At 41.3% G+C, this 27,009-nt stretch overlaps 1 protein-coding gene across 1 annotated transcript in view; it reads left to right on the top strand.

The window, feature by feature from the left end:
• The first annotated feature begins 221 nt into the window (after positions 1-221).
• Positions 222-27,009, top strand: part of nsg2 (neuronal vesicle trafficking associated 2) — a 39,426-nt gene continuing 12,638 nt past the window's right edge. Inside the window, exons 1-3 of the mRNA XM_083926585.1 lie at positions 222-356; positions 782-957; positions 13,594-13,704. Coding sequence (XP_083782711.1) covers positions 829-957; positions 13,594-13,704 — 240 coding nt within the window. The 5' untranslated portion in view covers positions 222-356; positions 782-828. The remainder of the gene's footprint in view (positions 357-781; positions 958-13,593; positions 13,705-27,009) is intronic.

The raw sequence follows: 27,009 nt of genomic DNA, 5'->3' as shown, positions 1-27,009 counted from the left end.
GAGGAGCCCTGAAAGGCAACATTAATTCCGCTTCCACTTTAGTCAAACACACCAGACTCCCTAAAGGAGTAAAAAAAATCCCCCTAGTGGCAGCTCCAGGGGCTGGTGTAGCAGCACGGTGAAGAGGAGGCTGTGTTTGGATTAGGGGGTTGGGCTGCCTGCTGGTAGAAAACCTGCCGCCAGACACACAGTTTGTCTCCGGCGGTGCAGCGTTGCTTTCCCGCAGCATCAGCAGCAGCGACACCGCAGCGCAGCCTCCAGCCTCACCTGCTCCTCATCCGCTCTTCCCTCCGCCTCTGTCCACACGCAAACACTGCCGCAGCACAGAGGAGACGCACGGACAAGGACGAGCAGCTGTAAGTAACTGCTTTTTTACTGTTTTCTAGGGGATTGTTGATTTTTTTTGTGTGTGATGGGGAAAGGTGGAAAAGACTCTGTAGGCGGAGGTTTGTTTTTCCGTTTGGTTTCTGGTGAATATAGTCCGGGATCCGTTTACATTGCAAACAAAATGTGCTTATTTTTGGAGTGTTTTGATGCTCTTATCATGAACTAAGTAATCGAATTTGATTCATCTCAACAAAACAGTCACACGATTTAATGTACTTCCACATGTATAGTGTACTTTAAGGCTTTAATCAAGTTTAAAATGTCAAATATGAAATCTCCCGTGCGGTGGAATCTTCTCCATCAAAGAGCCCCATGTCTGCCAGGTTGCATTGAACTGAAAGGCTGTGAGGTAAAAAAAACAAACATCCTTTTTCTCCACACCTCCTCCATTCAGGAGCAGTCTTCAGGGAAATAAGGGGAATATATACAAGGGCGTGAAAGATGGTGAAGCTGGGGAGTAATCTTCAAGACAAAGGGGCCAAACCTGTGAGTGTGGAGGACGGCTTTCAGAATGTGCCCCTCATCACTCCACTGGATGTTGGGAGCCTCCAGAGCCAAGCACCTGACAAGGTGAGAGACTCACAGCCCGACTGTTGTGTTTGTGAAAAGAGAAAGTTTTCCTGCTTGTTTGTGCATCTATCTGTATTTCTAAATGTCTCCATTGACTCAATGTTGATGACCTACGCTGTCCTTAAACCCTCTGAATACCCCCCCTCCTCACACACGCACACACACACACACACACACACACACACACACACACACGCGCACGCACGCACACAGGCACAGACACACACACACACACACACACACACACACACACACACACACACACACACACACACACACACACACACACACACACACACACACACACACACACACACACACCACACACACACACACACAGCCTCTCATTTCATTCATTCACAAATTCATTCATCTCAGCTGTCTCCAAGCCGTGTCCTTTGTTTCCCAGCTGAGATTAGGAGACAGATTTGGTGCCAGACAGACTGTCATTTATCATCTCGACATCCTACAGTAACTGCACCGCAGCTCGTTAATCCAGTTACCATGGTGGCAAGCGCAACGCAGAGAGCCTGATTTGTGTTTCCATGGGGTCGGGGACAGAGGGCTGCACTGATTATGCATTATAAAAAAAAAAATGGAATTAGACAACAGGCGAGCTCGTATTAAAAGCTTTATTATGCATCAATTGTGTGAGAGCGTTTGGCTCGTTTCAGGACAACAGTTACAGTGTGATGATATCATTGTGCTGCTAATGAATCCATATTCCTAATCTCAACTACTGAGCAATTACTCTGCTCTGAAATGACGTTGTATCTGATAAGTTAACTCACCTTATTGGATATCAGAAGGATTATTGACATCCATCATTATTTGAACCTCCTCCTGATAGGGTTTAGGACTGCAGTATAATACGACAATCAATTCAGCTTTAAACAGGAATTGGCTACTTTATGTTAATGTCAATAAACCCACATACAGTACATCGTCTCTGCCACCTTGTGTTTGACCTCACAATTGTCCTCGATCGATGCCACTTTCCTGTCTGTACAGTAAACCAGCGGCTGGCTGACTGTTTTTTTTTTAGCATAAAGACTGGGAACAGGTGGAGAAAGCTAGTCTAAAAGATATAGCATGTTAATAAGTGAGCTTTAGAGGTGCTGCTAGATTTATTTTGTTATTTTTTGTTTCCTCCTGCTTCCGGCTAAGCTAAGCTAACCTCTTGAGGCTCCAGGTACATATTTACTGTATAGAGATTGTATGTAGCCTATAAAGAGTGGTTTCAAATTTTTTTTGGTCCAATGGCAAGAAAGTGAACTAGTGTTTTTGACTGTTGCTCAGACATACCAAGTTGTCAAAGATGTCCATTCAGGCTCTGGTAATTTGTGATTTTCATTTTTTATTATTTGCTTTTTATCACATGCTTTGGACTGAGGTCAATTGTCTCATCAAAAAATATTGTTTTTCAAGCTATCATAATCATCCTTTCTCTGAAAAAAAACAAAAGCACCACGTGAATTCATGTTGCTTTTAAAATACAATTAATTTAAGAGGGAAAAAGCCTTTTACAGCACTGGGCCAAGGTTCAAGAGCTGTGTACTCAAGTTACCTGCTGCCTGCCCTTTAAAAAGCTGGCAGGCTGGTTCATTGAAAACTGGGATCCCTTCATGTTGAGACGGAAACACACAGTACAGCCTGAACCCTCAGTGTGTATTCTGCTCACACCTGTTAACAGACTTGCCTTCCTGTGTGTGTGTGTGTGTGGGTAACAAGTCGTTTCTGTCAGCAGCCACCGGTTCATAACGTGACATTCATAGAGCTGTCAGACATTTAACACTGATTAAATCAGTCCCACTAGACTCAAGAACATCGCTACCTACTGAAGCCAAAGCTGCCTTCGTAGCACACACACACGCACGCACGCACGCACGCACGCACGCACGCACGCACGCACACACACGCACACACACACACACACACACACACACACACACACACACACACACACACACACACACACACACACACACGCACACACACGCACACACACACCCATACACACACACACACACACGATCAAAATTAGAGAACAAAGTATAAATAACTTGATTTATTCTGAAATATTATTTTTTATTGTTCAGAATTTGATAGAATATCCTCTGTGGCTATACCACTGCTGTACTAGCATGTTTTTTTTTTTAGATAACCAAGGCACTTCGACAAAAACCTTTATTTTGTGAAAAAAAAAATCAGTGAGCAAAAATAGAGAACAGTAACCATTGTGTCAGAAGAGAAGATTTAAATAACGTTTTCTCAGGGCTATAGGATTAAAAAATGAACAGCTTTGAATGACTTCAGCACGTCTGTGCCCACAGGACATCACTAGTTTCTCACACTGCTCTGGTTTGATCTTGGTCCGTTCTTCTTCAGTCTCTTCAATAGTTCAGCAACTGTAGTGGGTTTCTTAGACATTACTTTGTAGCCAAGGATTTTCCAGAGATTCTCTATGAGCTTTAGATCTTATCTCTATGTAAATAGATGAATCAAGTATTAATACTTTGTTCTTTCATTTTGATCTCCAGTGTACATTGCTAAACTGTGTGATTGATCAAGAGTATTTTACTGATTTTCCTGAACAGGTGGAGAGAATAAGATGGGTGGTGTATGAGCTCCTGTAAAATACCAGCGAGTTATTGTTGTAAAAAAAAGAAAAGAGGTCAAAGAAGAAGGCCTGCTGTGTTGTTGCCTATCTGTGAATTTTTACATGTCTCGGGAGACACGGGCACAAAGACTGCTGCTGCTTGTTGCTTTTGGATACACTTTGCTGACAGCTGATGCAGATTTTTATATGCTGCTGCTCACTTGCTCACAGAAAATTGTCAGTTCAGTCGCTGCATACGCTGGTTTAAGTCATCCACACGTACCGACATTAAGCAAAAAACATATATAAATCATTATGCAAATGAGCATAAGTGTGTGGGAGTTGTAAAGGTCAATTTGCTGTTACATCTTTGAATGTGTCTTCCTGGCAAGTGGTGCATGAATGCAACAGAGGCGGAGAGATATAATAATGATATGTGTAATTAGACATCAGTGTTGATGATGGCTATCACAGTTCATTTAACAGGAATTATGCACTCTGTACTTGATCCTATACTGTATGTGTGTGTGGCCATCTCTTCTGTGCTTTGAAAACACCATGTAGAAGTATTTTTATTGTCCTTTTAATGCCAGTTTTCAGTATTAGCATGTTATCCTGCATTAGAGTTAAATTTCTCAAACTTGCAAACCAAGAAGCCAGAATTAATGTCGGTTTTGTACACTTCTGCAAACCACAGATATGTTGAATCACAATGCTGCTGAACAATTGTAACCCGTTCTCATTCCCTACTCGTGAAATACTGACACTTTTTAGCGCCCCACAGTTACGGTTTTAAATTAACTTGGTTAGGTTAGGCATGGGATGAGAGATGAACAAGACACAAACTGGGGTCTCTCGGGTGAATGTCCGGTGTGTGTATGACCCATCCATCCACCCCGACATCTTCCCTAAAAAGCAAAGTTGCTTTTCTTTTATCGGCTAACTTATACACAGATACAGATACAGGCTAATATTAATCGTTTGGAGTCACGTTTGTGGCCATCTGGCAAATAATTGTCCAATATTCACTCTCTTTCAGCTCTGTTTTGGTTTCTACAAGTCTGTCTCACCAGATTTAGACTGTTGCTATAAATCCTGCCGTTGGCCTATTTCAGACGACATTCTCAGAAGAGATACAAGCAAGCCAGAACATTTCTTCCCCCTATCCCAGAATGATAAGCGGTGCAGCCAGACTTTTCTCCAGTGCTGACACAGTGCTGTGGAGATAAATCTTGCAATGTCTCTACCAACTCCTGAGGGAAATATCTGACTCTTTAGCTGCTTAATGCTCCACTATGTTCACCAGCTCACCGTCTCCGTCTGCTGTTTTGTGCTGAGTAGGTAGTGAAGGGTGGCTTTTTAAGCTTTTGTTATGGAAACAACTGCCTGCTTTGGCTGAAAACAACGCTATGAGAGCAGTGAGAGTGAACTGCAGATTCAGGTCGTAATTCTCTGTAGGTTCTTCACTACAAGGGACCCCTTTATTGTTGTAGGAAGTAGAGATGTACCAATCCGATACCTGGATCGGATATCGGCTCTGATATTGACTAATTAACTGGATGGGATATCGGATGAATGAGGACGATCCAGCATTCTGATCCAGTCATTTCTTTTTTATTTATATCACACATAGCAAGTTAATTAAGCCTTTGTTTGTTGGGTTTCAGACAGCTGCTATATGTTATATTACATTTTAAAATATCTGTTTGCAGTGCACTTTACATGGGAATGTACACTTTGTTATTTGTTAATAATTAATATTAAGTACATTTATATCTGTGTTCATTTGTTACCTTGTTTTTAACAAGGCAAAATGTTTATGTCAAGCCTGATGCCTTCACTCACATGGCAACGTACACGGTTCATTCATTCAACAGTAGTATCGGATCGGTATCGGGAACCGGCCGATACACTCGCTTAGGTATCGGTAGGTATCTGATTGGATCGGAAAAAAATGGATTGGTGCATCTCTAGTAGGAAGCCATACAACTTGTGTTGATTTCTATCTTTAAACCTAAAAATATGGTACACCAATAATACCTCTGAGACAAAAACATCTATAATCTCTCTGAATTTACGGTTGTTGTTTTTGCCATCCGCCCAACCCAAAAGAGTTTGTGTTAATCAGCTTTCAGAATCTGATCTGTGACCAGTTTTGTTCATTCTGTCCTTTAAAGCTAAATCCAGACTTATTGGGTCATGTGACCTGACTAGTACCCCAGATCAGCAGCGTTTTTCTGAGCAGCTTTACAAATACAACCCAAGCTGTTTTCACCCTGATCCTGTCTGATGACTGCATGACCTTCCCGACTACAGGGTTACGTGTGGATAAATGGGGGGGTGGGGGGGCAGTGACAGCGAAGTTCATACATATATGGGCGCACACACCCACATATATAACAATGCTGCTGTGGCTTGCAGAGGCTGAGGCATTAGGGAGGTATTAGATTTGATTCCATCTGGGCAGGGACGCGTCGCAGCCACCGCTGGGTCACCAATATCTTGATTGGATTGCTCGTTTGAAAAAACAACAACAACAACATCAACCAGAGAAGGGTGGAGAGACTCACAGACAAAGATATTTTCTTTCTGCTTATCGCTTCTCTGAGAACAAAGCTCAGGTACAGAAATCTGCTTCAAAGGCTATGACGGACTTATAATCATTCTCTTTTCCTGTCCAACATGTCCCCTTACATATAGCCTCATCCTTTTCTTGTTTCTCTCATCAGTTCCTGTGGAGTAGCTTCACTATTTTATTTAGTTTTTTTACATCTGTGTGTTGTTATCCTCATAAATCAGAGAGGACTTCCCAGGAGCTGGAATCCTCAGTCAGCAATGTTAAATCAATAAAATATCGATGAATGATTCCTTATGTGCTGTGATGACGTGCTGCCTTGTAACCAGAGGAGCCAGCATACATGTTCAATTTGACAAATGAGCACAATTTATACATAATGTGAAATGAAAGAGAGTAGCTGTGACTTCTGATGCCAACCCAACGTATCATGGTAATCACTCATGTTGTTCATGAAAAGGAAAGCATGCACACTGATAAAGCCTGTCGCTAAAGGTCAGGCTTTATCATCAGGTAATACAAAGCTGGTATACAAGTCCGTTTAATAACAAGTACAGTATATATTGTATCAGTTACCAGATGAATTGAGCCCACAACAAATCTGAAAAAACAAAAACAAAAAAAGACAGAAATAGGAGGGACTAACTGCGACAAGAATTATATGAATATTGTTTGGATTTAAAGTAACGAAAAACATGCGTGCATCTGTATCTGTATATTTCATACGTTTGTACGGTTTACTATACAAACAGTGTTGTACTGCAGTGCTGCTTGTTGGTTGGACCAGTGGTTTTCAGTCCTGCTCCTCTCTGCTGCTTTTTATTCTAGCTCTGTAGCGAGAGATCAATTTACACCTCTGATGCCAGAGGAATGCAAATAACTGCCCTTACTTACCCGGGCGAAGAGAAAACCAGCATCGCTCGTCCTGAGAGACCAATAGTGGGTTTCATGAGTGAGTTCAGTGATTTATTTTGAAGCTGCTGTATTCAATATTTTTGTATGAGCAATAGATCAAAACACTACCACTATGTACATATGTGGAAAGTGTTTCTTGTAGTGACAAACACAAAGAGAATTATCATCACCTAACTCTGCAGTTCTCCTCATCTCTTTATCTTTCAGCCAATAGTTTTGGTTTAAGTGCCCTTTTCAGAGGCAGCAGGCAGCTGCACGCCACCTGTCCAACACCACATGGCAGACGGTCACATAGTGGAGCATTTAGCGGCTTAAGTGCCTCATATTTGCCTTATTTTGAGTTGGCGGAGATAAAAAAAACAGAGAAAAAAGGAGTATGGTGAATATTGCAATTACGATTCCAAAGGAACACTAATGTTCCTCTGTATCTGCAGGGTGTGTTTTAGGCAACTAATGAGTTTGCTATGTCAACTTAAAAGACGATGACTTCAATTTTGTGTTTACAACTAGGTTATGCTGTCCCCAAGAAATTAAAAAACAAAGATAAATATAATATATAACATATACAGTCAAAAGTGCATGTGGTATGATTAACTCATTATTGGAAATCACCTGTGCATCCATAAGTAAATGGCTGTTAGTTGTTATCAGCCTCATACTTTAGAAGAAGAATTCCTTTATTAGTCCCGCAACGGGGAAATTCGATTTTTTCACTCTATTATTATTATTCATGTTACACACACACAGGCCCGAAATACACACACATGCACAAACAGGACCTATATACATGCAATTAATGGAGAGATGTTAGAGCGAGGGGGCTGCCAGTGACCAGCGGCCCGAGCAGTTGGGGGTTCAGTGCCTTGCTCAACAGCACCTCGGCAGTGCCCAGGAGATGAACTGGCCCCTCTCCAGCCACCAGTCCACGCTCCATTCATGGTCCACACAGAAACCCTCCGGTTCCCAGCCAAGTCACCTATGGACTGAGCTACTGCCGCCACATATTTATGTACACTTTTCTGTGTCATCCTCAAACCCAAACTTCCTCCCTAAATAGATTTTGTCGCTCTTTCTACTACGTCACCTGACTTCCGCCTTTACTCCCGTCATAATTATTACGTCCACTAGAGTTTGGTGCCTAATAAACGTAAATAAAGTAAGTCATTTAATGGGCTGATAACAGCCTACTTGACCTGGAGCAGGCCCCTTCTAACCCATGTATATGAAGCTGATAAACACCGATAATGCCCACTCAATCGTGTATTAATATTTTTCATTTCTAACCAGATTTATGTAAGAACAGGATTCCAAATAGTGAATTATGTTATTTTAGAATTACATTTCAATTGTGTTTTGTGTCTGTAAGGGGTGTTTATTTCAAACCAACCAAATATCTAAACTCTAAACATTCATCACCTTTGCTTCATCATTGCTGCCTCCTTTTTACATGGATTTAATTCACTGTTTTATTCACAAGGAATGACTAAAATAAAATAAAAAACTAGAATCAACTGTAAAAATAATATTCCACAGGGAATATTGAATCTAAAAAAAAACTGTGAATGGAGACAGAAACGGAGAGAGACAGTTTGACAAGTTAAAACTGCTTTTACTAAAATATATGTTTCCCTGAACATGTGTCATTGTCTTGTTCATTCACTCAAATATAAAAATGAAAAAAGGGCCAAAGTGCTTCAAAATAAACAAACATTAAGTCCTGTTGACTTCAAAAACATCATCCTGTGTGGCAACAGATATTTCACCACAGATCTAAAAGTGAGTCTGTGTCAGTCATTGAGATATTAAAAGGTCACAGTTAATCAAGACATTAGCATTAGGTACACATGACCAATTGAATATCTATATATATATATAGTCTCAAAGGACACTGCAGCAGAGGCGGTGCTCTGGGATGTGCTCGAATCATTTACCATCCCGCTACTGATGTTGAAGTCTATGTCAGTCTTATCGAAATATTCAAAGGTCACGGTAAGTGGAGAGGTTTAATTTTAATAAGTCTACAGCCAATTTGTAAAGCTCATTTTAAAGAAAACTGAATTGTAAAGCCCCTTTCACAAAAGGACTTTCAGACTATGGGCCTCGCCTCAGACAGGGTTTGGCAAATAAAATGATTTGCAATGCTTCCTGCCTGTCATTTGTTGCTCTGTTTCATTTGCACTGCTCATGCTGCGTTCAAATGTCATGGAATGTTTGAAGTTTCGGATCTCCAACTAGGCAAAGTGTACTGGAATGCCTGTCAAAGTGGAACCTCCTACCAGCGTATTCGGGGTAGGTTGATCTTCCCCAAAATCGCTGCGTTCCACAGGAAAGAGGGTGAACTTTGGAGGGAAGCTCTGAGTGCTCTAACTTAGTAATGCAAGAAAGGTAAGAACTGCTTTAGTCAGGTGATTGCTAACATTATTGCAATTCATGGTAACATTATAATAAAGCCTGCAGTGCAATTTTGCAAGAAAATTACCTGTTCTAACTGTAGTTATAGCGGAAGACAACTAGACTGTGGAGAGCAATATACAGTAGTAAAACATTGGGCGAGAGGGACGTTTGAGAGAAACATGGATATAGATCAGTATTTGTGTGAGTACTTGGTACCCAAGGGGTACAGCTTTTGGGGCAGAGAGCCTGACGAAAAGAGGTATAAAACTTGGAAATGGGACTTGGTTTGACTACAGTATGCTGTTCCTTAATGGATTAAGCACCATAAAAGCAAATGCTTTTGTATTTAGGTAAGCTTGACCCAACAAAAAATCTGCTGTAGATATACAGTATTATTGAGAGGGCATTTAAGTATTTGTCATAACTGGGTTTTTTTTGACAGTCAATTCAAATGCATTAATCTGCTGATAGCGTTTGGGGGAGAGTCAGGGGAAACCTAAAGTCAGTTGGATTTTGGTTCCTTGAGGATCCTCTGGGAATCAAACCCAGTCCACCCAACTGTTAATAAGATATTTCATCTGACTGGCCAACATTGCCGTCCCTTAAGCCAATGGCTAAAAGAACTGAACTACACATAACATTAATTAATTCTCAAGAGAAATCAGAAATGAAAAATGAGCTGCTACCTCAGTGGAATAATAAGCGAGCAGGTTGTGATTACATTTCCATTCATCCTATCACAACTGTTCATAGCCGCATCGTTCATTGGATGTTTTTCTTTTACGTCAAGCTTTTTAAAATTAAGATTTAATTGTTCAGAAATGAATGCTTTCCCACAGAGTATTCACACCTGTCTAATCAGAGAAGGTGGTGCTTTGTTCAGAGGACTTCAAGCTGCTGGTGATAGCTAAAGGGCTGTGTAAATGAGGCACCGTTGATTGATAACCGTGCCATTAGGTAATGTGAAATAAAGGAGTGAGTGGTACAGGAGAGGAGAGAGTAATGAAGTAGCATGAAACACTGCTGTGTTTGAACCTGGAGGCCCTGAGCACGTTATTGTGAAATGAGTCAGAGAAAGAGAAAGTTGAGGCAAAATTGAGACATTAGTTTGGACTATGACGTCTGGTATTGCTGCACTGAACGCCACAAGGCTCAGGAGCCTCAGGGGTCCAATCAAATGCAATGTATTCAGTGCACCTACTGTGGCCTTCAACTCCTAGATAAGGGCTTTCTGGAGCCAACTGATGGCTTTGTTATTCAGATAGTGGAGCCAGTTTGTGAGCACAGCAGTTTCTGGCTTTGTCTCAAAGTGAAGGAGAGCCACTCAGAAGCACAGCAATTAGCCACAAGGACACAGAGACATTGTTCCCTCTTTCTTCCTCCACCTCTCCTCTGCCTTATCATTTGTTTCGCTCTGTCTGCCCCGTCGTCTCGCTCCCATTAATATACAGCGAATGCACAAAACTATTGGATACTTTATGTTTTTCGTAAGCGCAGTGATGAGGTGAAACTTGGTCAAAGTGATTCTCATGTTCAATTAAGTCGGTGCTGCAAAAGAGGAGATGATGCTTAGCTGTTTAGCATAGTCATCAGTTTTTTAGGGTTAAGAATTTTGATTTTCATATTTGATGATAGATATGGAAACACTCCTACAATATTTGTTATGTCTTTTAAGTGAGTGAATAATTCTGCTGTATAATATTCTAGCTAGAGTAGCATCACTATGTTACAGTATTAAACAGGAGTAGTAGTCACGATCAATGCAGCGTTATACAGAAATGTAACTTGCAGACAGATCTTTTCTGTTAGAATTAGTAAAAGTGTATGTGAGGAAAGGTCTTTTTCTTCCATTTAAATCTAAAAAGAAATAGTCAGGTGGGATTAAAGTGCGTACATAGTGTCCACCTAATGCCTTGATGACACTGACGGCCAATGAGCAGAATTAAAGGATTATTCAAGGTTATTAAAAACCTGGGTCTTATTTCTGCAGTTTTGACAAATATTTATCATTGATTGGCAACATTGTACTGATCAAGTTAATTGCTGAGAAAATGAAAACTAAATTAATCAACAACAAACTAATTATAACATAAACACCCTGTTGTAAACCTAGTTGTCAGAATAAAATGTTGGAATTGCACCTTTCATTAACACCTTTCAACATTTCTTAACTGCTGAAACACTCTCATTCCCTACTCATCGAATACAATACCATACCATGAAGTGATGCTTCATTAGATTAAGGAAAAGAGTAGATTCAGATTAAGGAAAAGATCTACCTTTGGGTTAAAATAAGTATGTCTGATACGTAACATAAGTTGTACTTGGGACATAAACGGCAGTCTACTGGATGAAACTGATTTTGTTTTTTTGTACCCATCCACCTCCTCCGTATGCAGAGTTTGATGCTCATTCAACTTAACACCTGACTTACAGAGAACTGTGGTTTGCAAAATCCTACAATTTTTTCTTTTGGTTGTCACAAAGGGGAAATGAACGGTGATCTCTTGTGTTGAAATCAGATATTTTTCCCTGACTTTGTCCTGTGCCCCTGACTCAAAATCTTAAAATAAGACAAATCAAAAGCAGAATCATTTCACTTTAACAGTTAAATGACCACCCACAGTATTTGAACCAGTGCTTTCCACAACACAAGCGGAAGCTGAAATGTAGATAAAGTTTAAGTAAGTAGAGAAAGTTTCGGAGTCTTATCCCTCAAAACCTGTTTGCTTGAGGAGTCTTAGACTGACAGTACTGGGGCAAGGCTGCACTGCCCCGGCCCTTTTTTTTCTCCCCAGCTAGCTGCCACCACAAAGGACAGCGTTCTCCCTTCAGAGTGGGGATCTTGTATTCTGGGCACCAGACCTTGTAAAGACACAGTGGAGCACTGGCGCCGGTGTTTCCTGTTTTCTAGCTGTGTTGGGTGTAATCTGCATTGATCCTTTGCCAAAGTAAAAGTGCTATTACAATGTACTACATTGATACTGTGTATTGATTGTGCCATTGTACGTGTTATTTCTACGTGGTCTCATGGGAGGGCGTATAAATAGCACGCCACTTTTCATGACTTTCATGACTTTTTGCGTGCATGTCTACGCATATTAAGCTTTTCGCGTGTCATTTAACGCCCGTAGTTCCCCATACACTTCTATTGTGAGCTTTTCGCGTGTCATTTAACGCCCGTCATTTCAGCCATCCTTCACATGAAATATTGATTTAAAAAAAACCCTCTGACAGAAAGCTCCACCACAACACGTGGGTTTTCCCTCAATGACATTTGTGCGTCAAATGACAACGCCATCTCTGCACAATACAAGTCAACTGAGACTAAATGGCGTGAAATGACACGCAAAAATCATGAAATGCGTTGTAGTTATACGCCAGATGGCTTGAGAGAAATAGCCTGTCATTCACACGCCTTTTGGTGAGACCAGGCTGGTTATTTGTGTATTGTTTTTATTTTCTAGATCTAGTGTTTAATAGCAGCTTAAGCTTTCATCTACCCTTCTATCCTCGTTTACATCTTTGGGGTGTTGAGCTGTACACTCATCTCAACCTCTCTTTTTGAAAGTACTTTCTTATGGCATTTCTACTTCATCAGAATACACACTGTTGACTGTTCCTGTATGGCTATGCAAACCCAGTTTTTAGACAAGGCAGTAAATACATTTTTATTCCACATCTAACCAATACACAACAAATTACAACAACACGGACCACAATGGAAATAAATCCTGTGACTTTTTTTGTGTTATCCTTGATGTTCTTTTAAAAGTGCATGCACACAGCGTTGCAATCATGTAAATCATAATTTACTGAACCGTCAAATTATTTAACTAAAGATACATGAGTATAAAAACTAATGGACTAAATAAGTCTTTATGTCCAAGATAATGCTTTATTACTGTCAAGTTCCCTCAGAAGACATGCAGAGATCTCCTAAGCTTTGTCCTTTGAGCATCTGATAAACTCCAGACAATGTACAACATCTGATTGTCCCGTCTTTCTTTTCTCACAACCTTATCATGGTTGTATTTTAATGTAAAGTGTGTTACAGTCAGACCTTTGTGGTGACGTTTTAAAAATGTGACGTGAGTACTCCCTCCTCCTTCATCAGCCTTAACTGCTTTAACGATTAATCTCCCTCCTCCAGGTGGTGGTGAAAACTCGCACGGAGTACCAGACAGAGAAGAAGAGGCTGAAGGTTCCCAAGGTGGAGGAGTTCACCATCAGCTTTACTGACGGGGTGTCTGAGAGACTTAAGGTAAGAATGAATGAGTTTGTAAACTTGCAAAGAAATGAACCGATCTGATATGCTGGATCTGTACGTCCAATCCTTCACTAACTAAAGTGACAGGGGAATTTGCTACAATGTATATAATTTGTTTGTCAACGGCACCATCATCATTGTCGGTTGCATTCCTTTAGCGTTGGTAGTGTCAGATCGGTGCTCTGCTCTCCATCTGCCGATATACTTGAATTCGGTATTAAACGAAAAAGGTTTGTACATGATAAATAGACTGCATTTAAATAGAGCTAATCTAGTCTGCTGACCACTCAGAGTGCTTCACAACACTGCCATCATTCATCCACTCAAACAAATTCATACACTGATGGCAGAGGCTGTCATACAGGAGTAGTTCCTGGTTCGGCGTCTTGCTCAAGGACATTCAACACTCTCTGGAGGAGCAGGGAATCAAACCAGGAACCTCCCCATTACTAGACGATTACTCTACCTCCAGGATCGGTGCTTTCCTACAGAAAACATACTGTACTTGGTCTGTGCCGTCTAATATAATAACCTTTGTGCGGCTTAAAGTAGGCTCTAATTGAAAGTAGGATATTTATTCATCTCACATCTCCCCCTCGGATTTCCAAAATAATACAGGTTGATTAAGACGAGATAAGATGATTAAGAAATATTTCTTCACACATTACGTATTGTTTAAGAACTTCCTCCACCACTACTCTTTCCTGGCAAAAAGTAGGACAGGTGACTTCAGCTGTGTGTGTGATTCACTGAGCTAGTCCAAAAACATCTACATCACCCAGGCAATGTCTGTTCAATTCTTCTGTCGTTAGGGGAGACCGAAGAGAACTCATGTTGTCATGGCAGCAAAGAAAGCCTCCATGCATAGCAACCTTCACTGAGAGAGAGAGAGAGAGAGAGAGAGAGCGGAGAGAAAGTGTGTAAGCAGAGGTGTGAAAATGTCTAAGTGTGTGTATGTGTGCGTGTAAAAGAGAGGTGACACTGGAGTGAAAGGTCCTTCAAAGCGGAGGAGTACAGAATGAAATCTCAGGCACCAAAAGTGCCTGTGAAATCTGTCTGGATGAGACAGTGTGTTTACATGCACTCACACACAAACACGCAATATTCACACACCGCTATACTGAAGCTGTGTCAGAGCACGCAGCCAAGGTTAACTAGAAAAACTGCATCACCTCGGGCCTCTGCAGCACTCCAAAGAGATGCAATGAGCTCTATGTTTTGAAAATGGCAGTGTCGGTGGATAAACATTTCAGGGATCTTTCATCCATCCATCCTTCCATTTTGTCCATTAAGTCCCACAGTCCCTTTTTTATTTCATATACAGAAAGGGGAGACGGTTAATCAGCCTACTATGAACTATTTGACATCAGACAGGTTGAGAGGGGATAGGAGTGGGAGATATGGATAAAACCTTTTGCCACAGTGTGTGACAAATCACAATATTTATATGTACAGTATCATGACAAGAAATTCAAATGAGAAATGTTGTAGAAATGCAGTATTCAGCTGGGAATGAGGAGTTGGGACCAGAGGGTCGCCAGTTCTGTCGGCACTGACAAGATAAATCTGGGTAGGGAAAGTGAGGGGCATGAAAGTGTGTTGGCATGAAAACCGAGGAAAACCGCAATTTCTTGTCGACATTGTTTGACGTCACACTGTGCCGCGGTAAACAGTAAGTTGTATCCATGCAGACTTCTGTAGGAAGTGGAACACTCTAGACGTGACCAGTTGACGGAGGCGGATTTTGCAGCTTCATGTGGATGGAGATATTTTTTATCACACCGCAGGTGTGGATGGGTATTTTTTTTTAACCAGGGGTCATAAAAGTTTGATTTCATAAATACCTGTGTTCGTGTGGACTAGGCCTGAACAAGCAACTTTTTCCCCTCCCTTATTACCACCACTGAGGTGCCCTGGAGCAAGGCCCGTTACGTCAACCACTCCAGTGATGCTGCTCAGTGGCCATCAGATCAGACTGCTTGTACTGGGCAGCTTCCAGGTGGGAATGTGTTTGGGGCATTCCTGTAAAAGAGAGAATTTACTCCCCCTGAATAAGTAAATAAAATAAAGGTAAAAAAACCAAAACTGATAAACCGACCCCCCCAAAAATAGCATTTGCATATCATATATTGTGAAGAAAACTTTTGTTTTTGTCTCCACGGTAAATGAAGAATCCAAAAAGTATTTTAACACAGGTATTTTTGCTAAAACCTTCCTACTTAAAACACTTCCACTACTCCCATGACAAGGCTGCACAAACGTATCACTTATCCGCGCTGAGGTGTCCATAATAATTTCCATTAAGAAAAATGCCGTCTTTAGTCTGATAGACAAAACGGAATCAAAACATGGAGAACAGCGGTGAAGCATGTGGGCACTGGAGGGGTAGTGAAGTTTTAGACCTCATTAGTATTTGAGTTGACATTAGACTTGCCATAAAGGCATAAAGCCCTACAAAACCGGTTGCCGTTGCCATGTTTGCTTCCGTAAACACCGTTGTGGCGTAATGTCATCAATGATCAACTGCGCATGCGGGTCACTTCAGGAGCGGGAGTTGTTCACGCAGCAATCCTTACACAGCCCACATTTAAAGACGCAACGTGAACAGCCAAAGAAAAAATTAATCGGAATTGTGCATTAAGACCTGCAGTGTGAACGTAGCCTTAGTGACTATTTTTTACAGAGAAGTACAGAAACTAGAGAGAGAACGCTTCATCATACTGTACAGTGAGATGAATGAAGAGGGTGGACTCTAAATCAATAAAAAGCTGGATCGGACTCATAACACTGAAACCCTCTCCTGGAAGGTATAAAGCAGAATGTTCTTCCTGAGGAGACTCATCTTCCAGTGTGTGTAACAGGCTCCTGCAGATCTTCTATCAATCTGTAGGAGCCAGGGCTCTGTTCTTTGCTGTGGTCTGCTGGGGTGTTCGCATCAAGGATAAAGGACGAGATCAGAGTCTGGGAGTTGTTCGTCATGTGAGTCGTAGGTCCAAAGATAGAGGAGGCCGAGGAGGCAAAGAAGATTTCAAATTTAAAACATGGATGCTTCCCACACATCTTCAACCTGGCAGCACAGAAGATCTATACAATCACCAAGTGTGTTTAACCAAGATTAGCGTCACCAAATCGGGCAGCGCGGTGGTGTGGTGGTTAGCACTGTCGCCTCACAGCAAAAGGGTTCCTTGAGCCCTTATGTGTGGAGTTGCATGTTCTCCCCGTGTCTACGTGGGTTTTCTCCGGGTTCTGGTTGTCTGTCTCTGTTTGTCTCTATGTGCCCTGTGATAGACTGGTGTCCTGTCCAGGGTGTACCCCGCCTCACACCCGATGTCAGCTGGGTTAGGTCCAGCCCCCACGCAACCCCAATATGGACAAGCGGTTGAAGATGAATGATGATGAATCAGATACTAATATCTGACTTATGGTCATAAAGGGGTCACATAGTTATGGCGTTGAATAGGGTTTTTGCAAAACATTATGCAGTCACAGTGAAGTAGTCATCACTTTATAACTTTATCCTATTTTATATTTGTATGAAATATTGTTATAATTAGCATATGAATTCTTGAGTTATGGCCAAAAATGTGTTTGTGATGTCACAGTGACCTTGACCTTTGACCACCAAACTATAATCCTCATCCTAGAGTCCTGGTGGATGTTTGTGCCAGATGTAATGAAATTCCCACCAGAAATTCCCAAGAATGTGATGGATGTGAGGTCACAACGACCTTTGACCACCAAAAAAATCTAATCATTTTATCTGGGTTTCTATTGTATTGCAAGCCAGGCCTAAGATGACTCCCCATCGAGCCACAGCATCAGGGATAAAAAGTATAGTAATAAAGTAGAATAGTAGTAAAGTAAGTATATATAAAAAAAGTATTTTTAAGAGTTAACTCAGTACATTAGGAGCGAGACCTAAGCCATGTTGATTTAAGGGAAGGGGGTTAACCTAACAACTTTTCTGGGGGAAAATCCTGGTTCATCCTTGAGTTGCGCCGAATTTGAAGGAATTCTCTCAAGACGTTCCTGAGACGAATGGGCACCCTGAGAAACATAATGTTCCGCACTGTCATGCAGCAATGCTGAGCCAACTTGTTAGAAATTGTTGCTCATCAGAGTTGCTCCTAAATGTTGCAGCAGACTAAACTGTCCGGCTTGCCACACCGCATCAGCTTTTGTTAGGCAGAAATGCATTTCAGTCCGTGTGATTTTGTGCGATGTCGGTTGGTTTTGGGCGCTCAACTGAATGGCTTGCTTTGCTTGACTGACAGAGCTGATTCTGCAGGCAGACAGCACCCCCCATCCCACACACACACACCCACACATACATACATACACACACAGCTGCCGTGCAGTGCAGAGCAAACATTTCTGGATGAAAAGCTTGCACATCTCTTCTCTCTTCAAAGCTTTGCAGATAGTGTTGATGGATGAAGAGCTCAGAGTGTAAAATGCTCTCTAATCTGCCCTCCCTCACCGCCTCGCTCCTGCTTACCCTTCTCCATCCTTTTCTCCACTTCTCTCTCCCTCGCTGCCACTGCTTTTTTCTCTCTCCTTGCATGTTTTTGCTTACTGCATTGCTTTTTCTTTTTTTTTTTTTATTTAAACTGCTTTCTTGCTAAATACAGTGTGGCATGTTTTTTTTTTTAAAGACAAGCGTTTAGTTGCCAGCTTTTAATCCACAGTGTAACACATGGCCATGACTTTGTTGTTCACACAATACAATAAAGGATGCAGCATCAAGAATATAAAATATAGATAGAATTTGGTCGAGGTAGGGCATAAGATATACAATGATGGATTCACACAAGAGCTCCCTCCTCCCTTTAGATCAGGTTCATATGCCATCGCTTACTGCATCCCTCCCTCCTCGTTTTGTCCCTTGCCGCCTGCATTTTACCCTCCTCCCTCCCTCCATCTCTTTCTCTCTGTCTGTCTGATTACTCCCAGCAGACATGAGATACATTGTATTCCCTGCAGTTGTGAACGAACTGAGGAGGACATGTTTCCTCCCTCATTAACTATCTGAAGTGAAGGCAGATTAAATGCTCCTGAATTTCACTGCATGTGGAGCAAACTGAATGTGAGAGATAAATGAATAATGTTTGCAAAACCTCTCCTTACGATATATAAATATAAAAAGATATGATATTATGATACAGACTTGCCCACACCACACACTATGCAACGTTATCCCAGAGGGATAACCACAAAATCACAATAGCGATAGACAGGAAAGGAGAGAACAAAATAACAAAACTGTATAGAGCAACTACAGGCTTCCTGAAATAAAATAAAGCTCTAAAATGATTTACTAAACCATTGCTGCCAAGCAGCTGACTCAAAACTGAACATTTTCCAGGAGTACCAAAAAACACAAAACTAAAAGGCAAAAGCTGCCCAGGAGAGCTTTGATAACCCAAAAGGCTGGAGTCACAACAAACTCTCCAGCACTCCTAGTTATACACTGGGAAACAGGCAATTGACACAAAGTTCTGAGCTGGTGTTTATAGATACAGTAACAACTCAAGAAGCCACTGGGAGAACCTCTCACTACCTCTGATGGCGAGATAATGAGTCAGCACAGAGCACTGGAGACACAGGGTATGTGAAAACTCCCCACACCTGGGCTGAACCAAAACCAATCAGTGCCACAAAACCTGATTGCAATGAGCTGATTCTCTCACCACTCACAGAGCTGAAAGACTGCATGCCCTCACAAGTATAGTAGAATTTATTGAAATGTTTGTTTATTGAAATCATTTGAAAGGTTTCCCTTAATTCAGTTTATTTTTTTTATTTGTATTTGTGTTGTTGTTTATATTTCTATTGATACTGATTTAATTTCTAGCGAGGTTTTCTGTTAAGGGTCTCCTTGTATATTGGCTCTCAAGGTTTTATTTAGCAATAATTTTATTTCAGTTTTTATATCAGATTCAAATAAGTGTTAATAATAATTGATTGGCCTCAAAAAATCAATATGGTTGAGATCCGATAAAAAGAATGAAATTAAGATCGAGGAAAGGTGCTTTGCTTTTGGTATTTGCATAGTTTTTGACCTTTACTGCAAAACATTTTTTGCCAACCCACTCAACTGCAGACTTTCTGTTTAAAAGAAAATGCTATGAAGAGCGTCCCTGAAAATGAGGACCTGGACAAAGGGAAAGGATTAGTGTGGCGCAGCATGTTAGGGATTGAGAGATGCAGGTGTAGAAATTGATGAAAGGGAGATTTAATTTGGGTTGTCCTGCTTGGTTTCTGGCTCTCGGTTCTGACTCATTATGCAGAAAACATGGTGTACTTGGCTTGCTCTAGCCCCACAGACACAAACACAAACACAAACACACATACAGACACCTCAAAACCCATGTGCACAGACCCACTCATAGGACTGACACAACACAAGCCTCATCAACCACACACAGACAGACACTGACCACATGACAGTGCTGTGACTGCCAAGCCGAACCGCTCGGTGCCAGCAGAAGTTAGCAGGCCTGTGCAGGTAGCAATGGGAGAGACAGTTGCGTCCAAAACAATTATCCATTATTACCTCCACTTCGCCTTCTGATAAAAGCTTTGCGGCAATCTGCCGCCTCCACAGAAGGCCTCCACTGTTTGTCAGGTTGGAGGTAATTACTGCTGTGGTTCGAAAAACCTCGCACAACCTACTATTCTATTCCACGTATTGTTCCTCCTTGTTTTGCATGGGTGACTACAAGTACGCTCATTATAGGGAGTATTCGTAGCTGTCGTCTGCTCACAGTTAAACACCCACACTGATGTGCGTGCACACACGCACACATACAAGTGAGCAATGGGGGAACAATTGATTTACCTTCAGCATTAGTATTACACTGAACCTTGTGTGCTGTTGAAGGATGGAGAACATCAGAGGGAGGGGAAGAAGAGGGCGGATGCTTTTTTTTTCTGGTGTGGGAGCAACAGCGTGGAAACTCTGCTGCACTTGAAGTACAGCGAGTGTTATGAAATCTGGTCCCAATGTATGAGCATCAACTCCCGCATTGGTCATCTATTTTTTATCTATACGTTAAAAGCTCCTGTATACAATTGTTTGAGCCATTTCAATAGATTTTCACTTGAATTTTAGGTCTCAATGCATCTAAAAGTTATGTCTCCTGCTGTGAGAAGACACTGATGACTGAATGATGAATGATAGTTTGGTTCACATCAGATCCTCAAAGCAATTTCAGTCGAAAGCAACTGGACTTGGTTATTTGTCTAGGAAGACGTTTCACCTCTATAACGATGACCTGGACAAATGAGAACATGCACAGGCTTATTACACATCAGAACTCATTTTTAACAAATTCCTTGAATGTTTTAATAATCTTACATTATTATTATCTACACCTCAGCAGCTACTTATTGTTGTTTGGCTAATCTTCATCTCTTTTGCTCCTCTCCTTTCAGCTGTGTCATTCCCTCTCTCTCTTCATCACCTTCTCTCCCTCTCATCATCGGTCCAGCTCACACTTTTGTGTGCCATTGTACTTGCACCCTCTTCCTCTTTTTTTTGTATCTCCCTCTTCATCCTGTCATAACAAGCCAACAGTCAGTGGCAGCGCGCTCACGCTCTCTTATCAAAGTCATTTCTGGGAAGCATTTTACACCATTTCAAACACACACACACACACACACACACACACACGCACACGCACACGCACACGCACACACACACACAGTTCCTGTTATAAAGTGCCAGCTTCTATTGGCAGATATTCACAGACATCTTATTGTTCGAAATTGGCTACTGATAAAATGAACTAGCCAGATGTGATCCCTAAATCCCTGAACCAGAGCCTTGGTTTACACACACACACACAAACACTTGAAGTACACACACTTTGAGTTGCTGGCTGTCATTGCTAAATTATGAATCGGTTGGGGCTGTGATGTTCGGGTAAGGCCTCAGCTGAAGATGACGGTTGTATTGGCTTTATGTGAGCAAGAAAATGAGTTATCAGTGTAAAACAGACAGGAAGAGGATGCTGTTAACAGGCTGAAAATCGTAAGACGTTGTAAATCACAACCAGCATACAGATGGATGGGGCCGTACGTGCATCTCCGCGCTTCGCTGAACCACAAACAGTCCTTGTTAGGTCAGCCTGCTGTCTTAAAGCCGAGTCAAGTCTGAGTCATTTGTCACTGCTAAGAGGTCCCCTGTGTCAGCTGACAGCCACTTAGAGAGGCCAGACGGACAGACAACTTGCACTCTTCAGGGCCAGATAGAGAGGCAGACAGACAACTTAGAACAGAGACAGACACCGCTGCTGTGTGAGTGATATTTAGGATGATTTATATTTCCAGATGGCTTTCATACTGCTCTACGTCTTGTTTCAGATCCCATATCAAGCAGCTCCTCAAAGGACAGGAGACTTCAATCACTGTCTGCCTATCAATATCAGCCGATGTGAATACATATACAAATAAACCTTCTCTCACCCATTCAATACACAAGGAACTCCTGAATACAATATTTCTGTGCTGTCCATTTTATCTCAAAGGTCAAAGAGAGAATAGAATTTGTGATTACAGAAAAAGAATCATCATTCTACCATCCTGTCATGTTTTTATACAAAGATGTGGTGGCGGCTGCATCTAAAAACATCTATTGTGTGAATTAATAACTTTTCAAAAGTTATCAAGGCTAGAAAGGATTTCTGAGCCTGATAAATGGTCGATAATTTCACAGTCTGACTGCATTAAGTCTCTCCACATATATTCATATTCATATTATTCACTCCTTTTTAAGTATCAGTTCTAGGATAGCAACCAGATTCTTAGTTAGGGGATCAAATCAAATCACAGTTTCTTTATGTATAAACGGTTTATTGGAAACTGCCTGCAAACTTATCATCTGTCTTTTGTATTAATAGCTAGCGGGATTTCTCTAAAACTCGTGCGCATATTTCACTACAAATTGGTGAAAAATTAGGCCATTGCTGGAGGAAAAAGTAATTAGTGCCTGCTGCTGATCTAGCAATATTCAAAGTATTTCTTGACATTGCAAGATAAAGCATTTTTTCTTTTTTTTGCCATTTTCTCATGAAGTGTTGCAGTTACTTTAATTAAAAATATCTGGCACAGGTATCTTATGATTAATGCAGGTTGTGTTGAGTGCTTTCCAGTTTTATAAAACACCACTAAAAGTATATGGAGTCAATAAGGTTTTTAGTAGTTTACAAAAACACGTTTCATCATCTGTAGTTGTGTGGGTTTACCGGATTTGAAGCAGGTCTCATCGTCATTACCTTTAAAACTGCCTCCACAAAGAAAGGGAATCTTCTCCTCACATAACATATGAGCGCTAATGATAGTACAGTGCTATGTTTTGATTGCAATGATGTGGCAAAGTATAAATATTACCTTTGCACCAAAAACACAGAATAGCAGAACAATTGCAGAGAGAAATAGACAAATTACATTTTCAGACCAAGAGATACAGGTCCTGACCGACAAGGTGCAGAGGCATTCTTCAGAACTTCAGGCAATGAATTCAAACGTAGAACGAGAAACTGTATTTGGAATTTGATACTGCAGTCTTTTCAGTGCTGTCGCCCACATTCAGACTATGAAATAAGAGGACATTCCTCATAAACTATTTAACTAACTGTGTGCCTATTACCGTAGCACTGATCTTTCTAAATTGGACCGTTTTTACAATGAGGCTCATTTGAATATAAAGGGGCCAATTATTTGATGTCTCTAAAATTGCCCTTAGGTGTGAATGGTTGTCTGTCTCTGTTTGTGCCCTGCGATAGACTGGCGTCCTGTCCAGGGTGTACCCCGCCTCATGCCCGATGTCAACTGGGATCGGCTCCTGCCCCCCGCGACCCCGACAGGGACAAGCCGTTGAAGATGAATGAATGAATGAATGAATGAATGTGCATATTACCTCATTTAAATGCGTGCAAATAGCACAGGAACAACGGACGGTATTTGCTTGGCATTGCAGTTAGGGGTACATTTCACCTTTTGAGCGTGCTTTGAGAGTTATACTGTATTTTCTTTGATCTTATTTGTGCAGGTGATGCATCAGCTGCAAAAACTGTGTCATCCTTTTGTGAATCTGATCAGATTTTTTTATAATGAAGATGACAAAGGAATCTGATCTACCTAACAAGGTCAGCATCTGTACATTCATCCATCCATCTTCAACCGCTTGTCTCTATCAGGGCCGAGGGGGGGGGGCTGGAGGGCTGGAGCTGATCCCAGCTGACACTGGGCGTGAGACGGGGTACATCCTGAACAGGAAGCCAGTCTATCGCAGGGCACATAGAGAAAAACAGAGACAAACATGTACAAACACGCAAACTCCACACAGAAGGGCCCAAGCCGGGATTAGAACCAGGAACCCTCTTGCTGTGAAGCGACAGTGCTTACCATCACACCACTGTTCAGCGCAGCATCTGTACAGATAATGAATAATAAGAAAATAATTGTATTTTACAATGGGAAATTTGAAGATGTTCGTCTGTGTAGATGTTTTGGCAGATAAGACTCAAAAAACATATTCCTACTGCATGCTCTGTTCATGGCCAGTCAATATCTGTTCATGCTGCAGCAATAGAAATGGAGACTTGAGCCCAAGAAAAAGCTAGGCTTTGAAGTTTTTCATCTTGAAATGATGAAAGAAAGTGAGTGGTCATTTTGCTCCCTGTCCTCAGCCAAAGTCCTTCACTTATCTGCTGTTGCCCTGACAAGCTGAGCCATGGGAGCAATTAGGGGACAGACAGACTGCGGATGACTGGTCTGACCCCCCACTTCTCACTTCTGTGCTTTCACTTCAACATCTGTTCTTGAGATCGATCCGCCTATCTCTATCATATATATTACTCACGCTCCAGACATTAGCAGTATCCCTGTCTTTCTTTTTCTTAAGTAGTCCTATCATTAATAGTCTTCCTGTTCCATTATCATAATTATTATTCATGTTCCTTTGGTTCCCCATCTATAATTTAAGACTGATAAACCACACATTCTGAATCCCATTTTTACTGTTAAGTGTGTTGGCTGACATACTTGACTCGTTTTCAACCGACTATGAAGTGGTAAAAAGAATGGTGTGTTATGGCAGCACACGGCTTAAAGTCTCTCCCCATCATCTGTTTCACCCCTAAAGCTTTCTTCTTCTAGACAAATCCTCACACTCCTCTCTCCCCACTGGATTCATATCCGTTCCCAAAATCTCCCCATACTCACTCTAAGTACAACGATCCTTTCTGTCTTCTCCGCCTCCTCTTCTGTTTCTTATATTTGATCTCTGAACACCATTCTCTTGATTGTTACAGCAGGAATGTCAGGGTCTTGAGGTTCTCATGACATTCAATGTTTGCATGTAATTTGGGCTGATCCAATACCTAAAGATAATTTAAGTTTTGTATTCACTGTAAAAAAACAAAATGTTATTCAAAATTGTGCAAGGGATGCTTTGCTGATTTCAAATAAGCTGTATCTGGGCAATGTAGGCAGTGTGTGTGCAGATGAATGGAGTTTGTAAACTAACATTAACATTAATGATGAGACCCACCTCTACACACACTAACACACACACACACACACACACACACACACACACACACACACACACACACACACACACACACACACACACACACACACACACACACACACACAGCTGTCTACAGGGTGAACATATGCAGGAACATAAAAAATACCCAGGAGACTGAGAGCTGGGGATACATTAGAGTACTGAACCTTGTCTTGTGATGTAAACAACATTTAAGAGGTGTTCTAAGTGTCCTGTGTGTGTGTGTGTGTGTTTGTGTGTGTAGAGGCGGGTCTCGTCATTAATAATATCTCCTCTCTTGCAACATCTTCATCCAGCAGAATAGGAGCTGATTAGCAAATCTAATCCAGATGTTTAGTGTCTCCTCAGAGACACATTACTGACTCATAATTAGTGTCTGTTTGAGTGTGTTTTTGTGTGTGCGAGCCTGTGTTCCCACTACTGAGCGTTTGAATTTGTTGTCATTATTGATAACAGTAGGTTTCCAATCGGAATTTAAAATCAACTGAGGTTCGTCCTGTCCCTGGAAACGGGAAATATGACGTGCATTCATTGTGCTCTTGTGTTTTCTCTTTGTCTCTTTCACCCTTTTCTGTTTATCGTTGTGTTAAGCCCACCTGCTATTTGATTTGGAGTCTACACCCCAAGAGCACATTCTCCTCTAACCAATATGACAGCGTGCTCAGACAAAACCTTTGAAGTTTGTCTCCATAGAGACCTTGCTTAATTAGGATACATTAGCATAATTAGCATCTAGTGTCTCTTGGCACTGAACTGGTGAATTCTGTGTGTGGGAGAGAAAGACTTTTGATGTTCTTTAATGACACATGTTACTACAAAACAACAGAGGACATAAAAACTCACAATAACACTATCCAGATACACACATACCCACAACCGTCACTATTTCAGTCAAACGCTCTCATTTTACTTCATGTTCCCCCCAAAAGCATTATTCCTGAGAGAAGGCCTGAAACAGAATACATGAATTGAAGGCTGATTATAATCCCAACATTCCCATGGAAACGTGTTTTTAAGTTCGTAAAGAGTCTTCGCTGGTCTCTGAAAAATAGGCCAAGTCACCATGGACAGTCAGCATGTTATCTTTTAGTGGGAAGGATTTAAATCGCTTGTCTCTAAGCATCAGAGCAGTTAGATCCTTCGTGATTACATCAGAAACGTTTGATTTTTACGAGTCAAATTAACTAATACTGATGTGAGGCTGCAGTTTAAGATGATTAAAAACTTACATTTTGGAGCTGAGATGACCAAAATTCACACATCAGTTGTTACATGTGTGATACTTTTCAGGGGTGGTGAAGATTAAAAAGGTGCTGTAGTATGTGTCCGGCTGGTTATTTCCTTCTTATAGCTTGAACACAGAGCCTACAGCACGCAGATGCCTCGCTTTTTTTCGGCACTGTCGGAGGTGCGTCAAGCAGAAATGCTTAGCAGGTATACTTACCTGTGCTTCAATCCTGCAAGTCACTTTATGTCTACTTTAAAAGAAAATTCATAAACTTTTACTGCACTTTTATGGAGGAGGCTGCAGAGGACGTTCGAGTGCAAAGTGTTTGTAAGGCATTCACCTCTGAGTGTGCACAGTCACAGAGAGGGGGGTTATATTTGCTCATACCAGACAGAAGAGCAGTTTTAACCTTGTGCATTATTTTTCTGTATGTGTGGCAGTCGTAATCCTTAAATTATTTGATCTGAGACTACTGTCATCAACATACACACCC

Source organism: Echiichthys vipera, assembly GCF_963691815.1.
Source record: "Echiichthys vipera genome assembly, chromosome: 14".
NCBI classification, from domain to species: Eukaryota; Metazoa; Chordata; class Actinopteri; order Perciformes; family Trachinidae; genus Echiichthys; species Echiichthys vipera.
The sequence above is the reverse complement of the archived record's forward strand: the minus strand, read 5'-3'. Positions and strand labels throughout refer to the sequence as shown.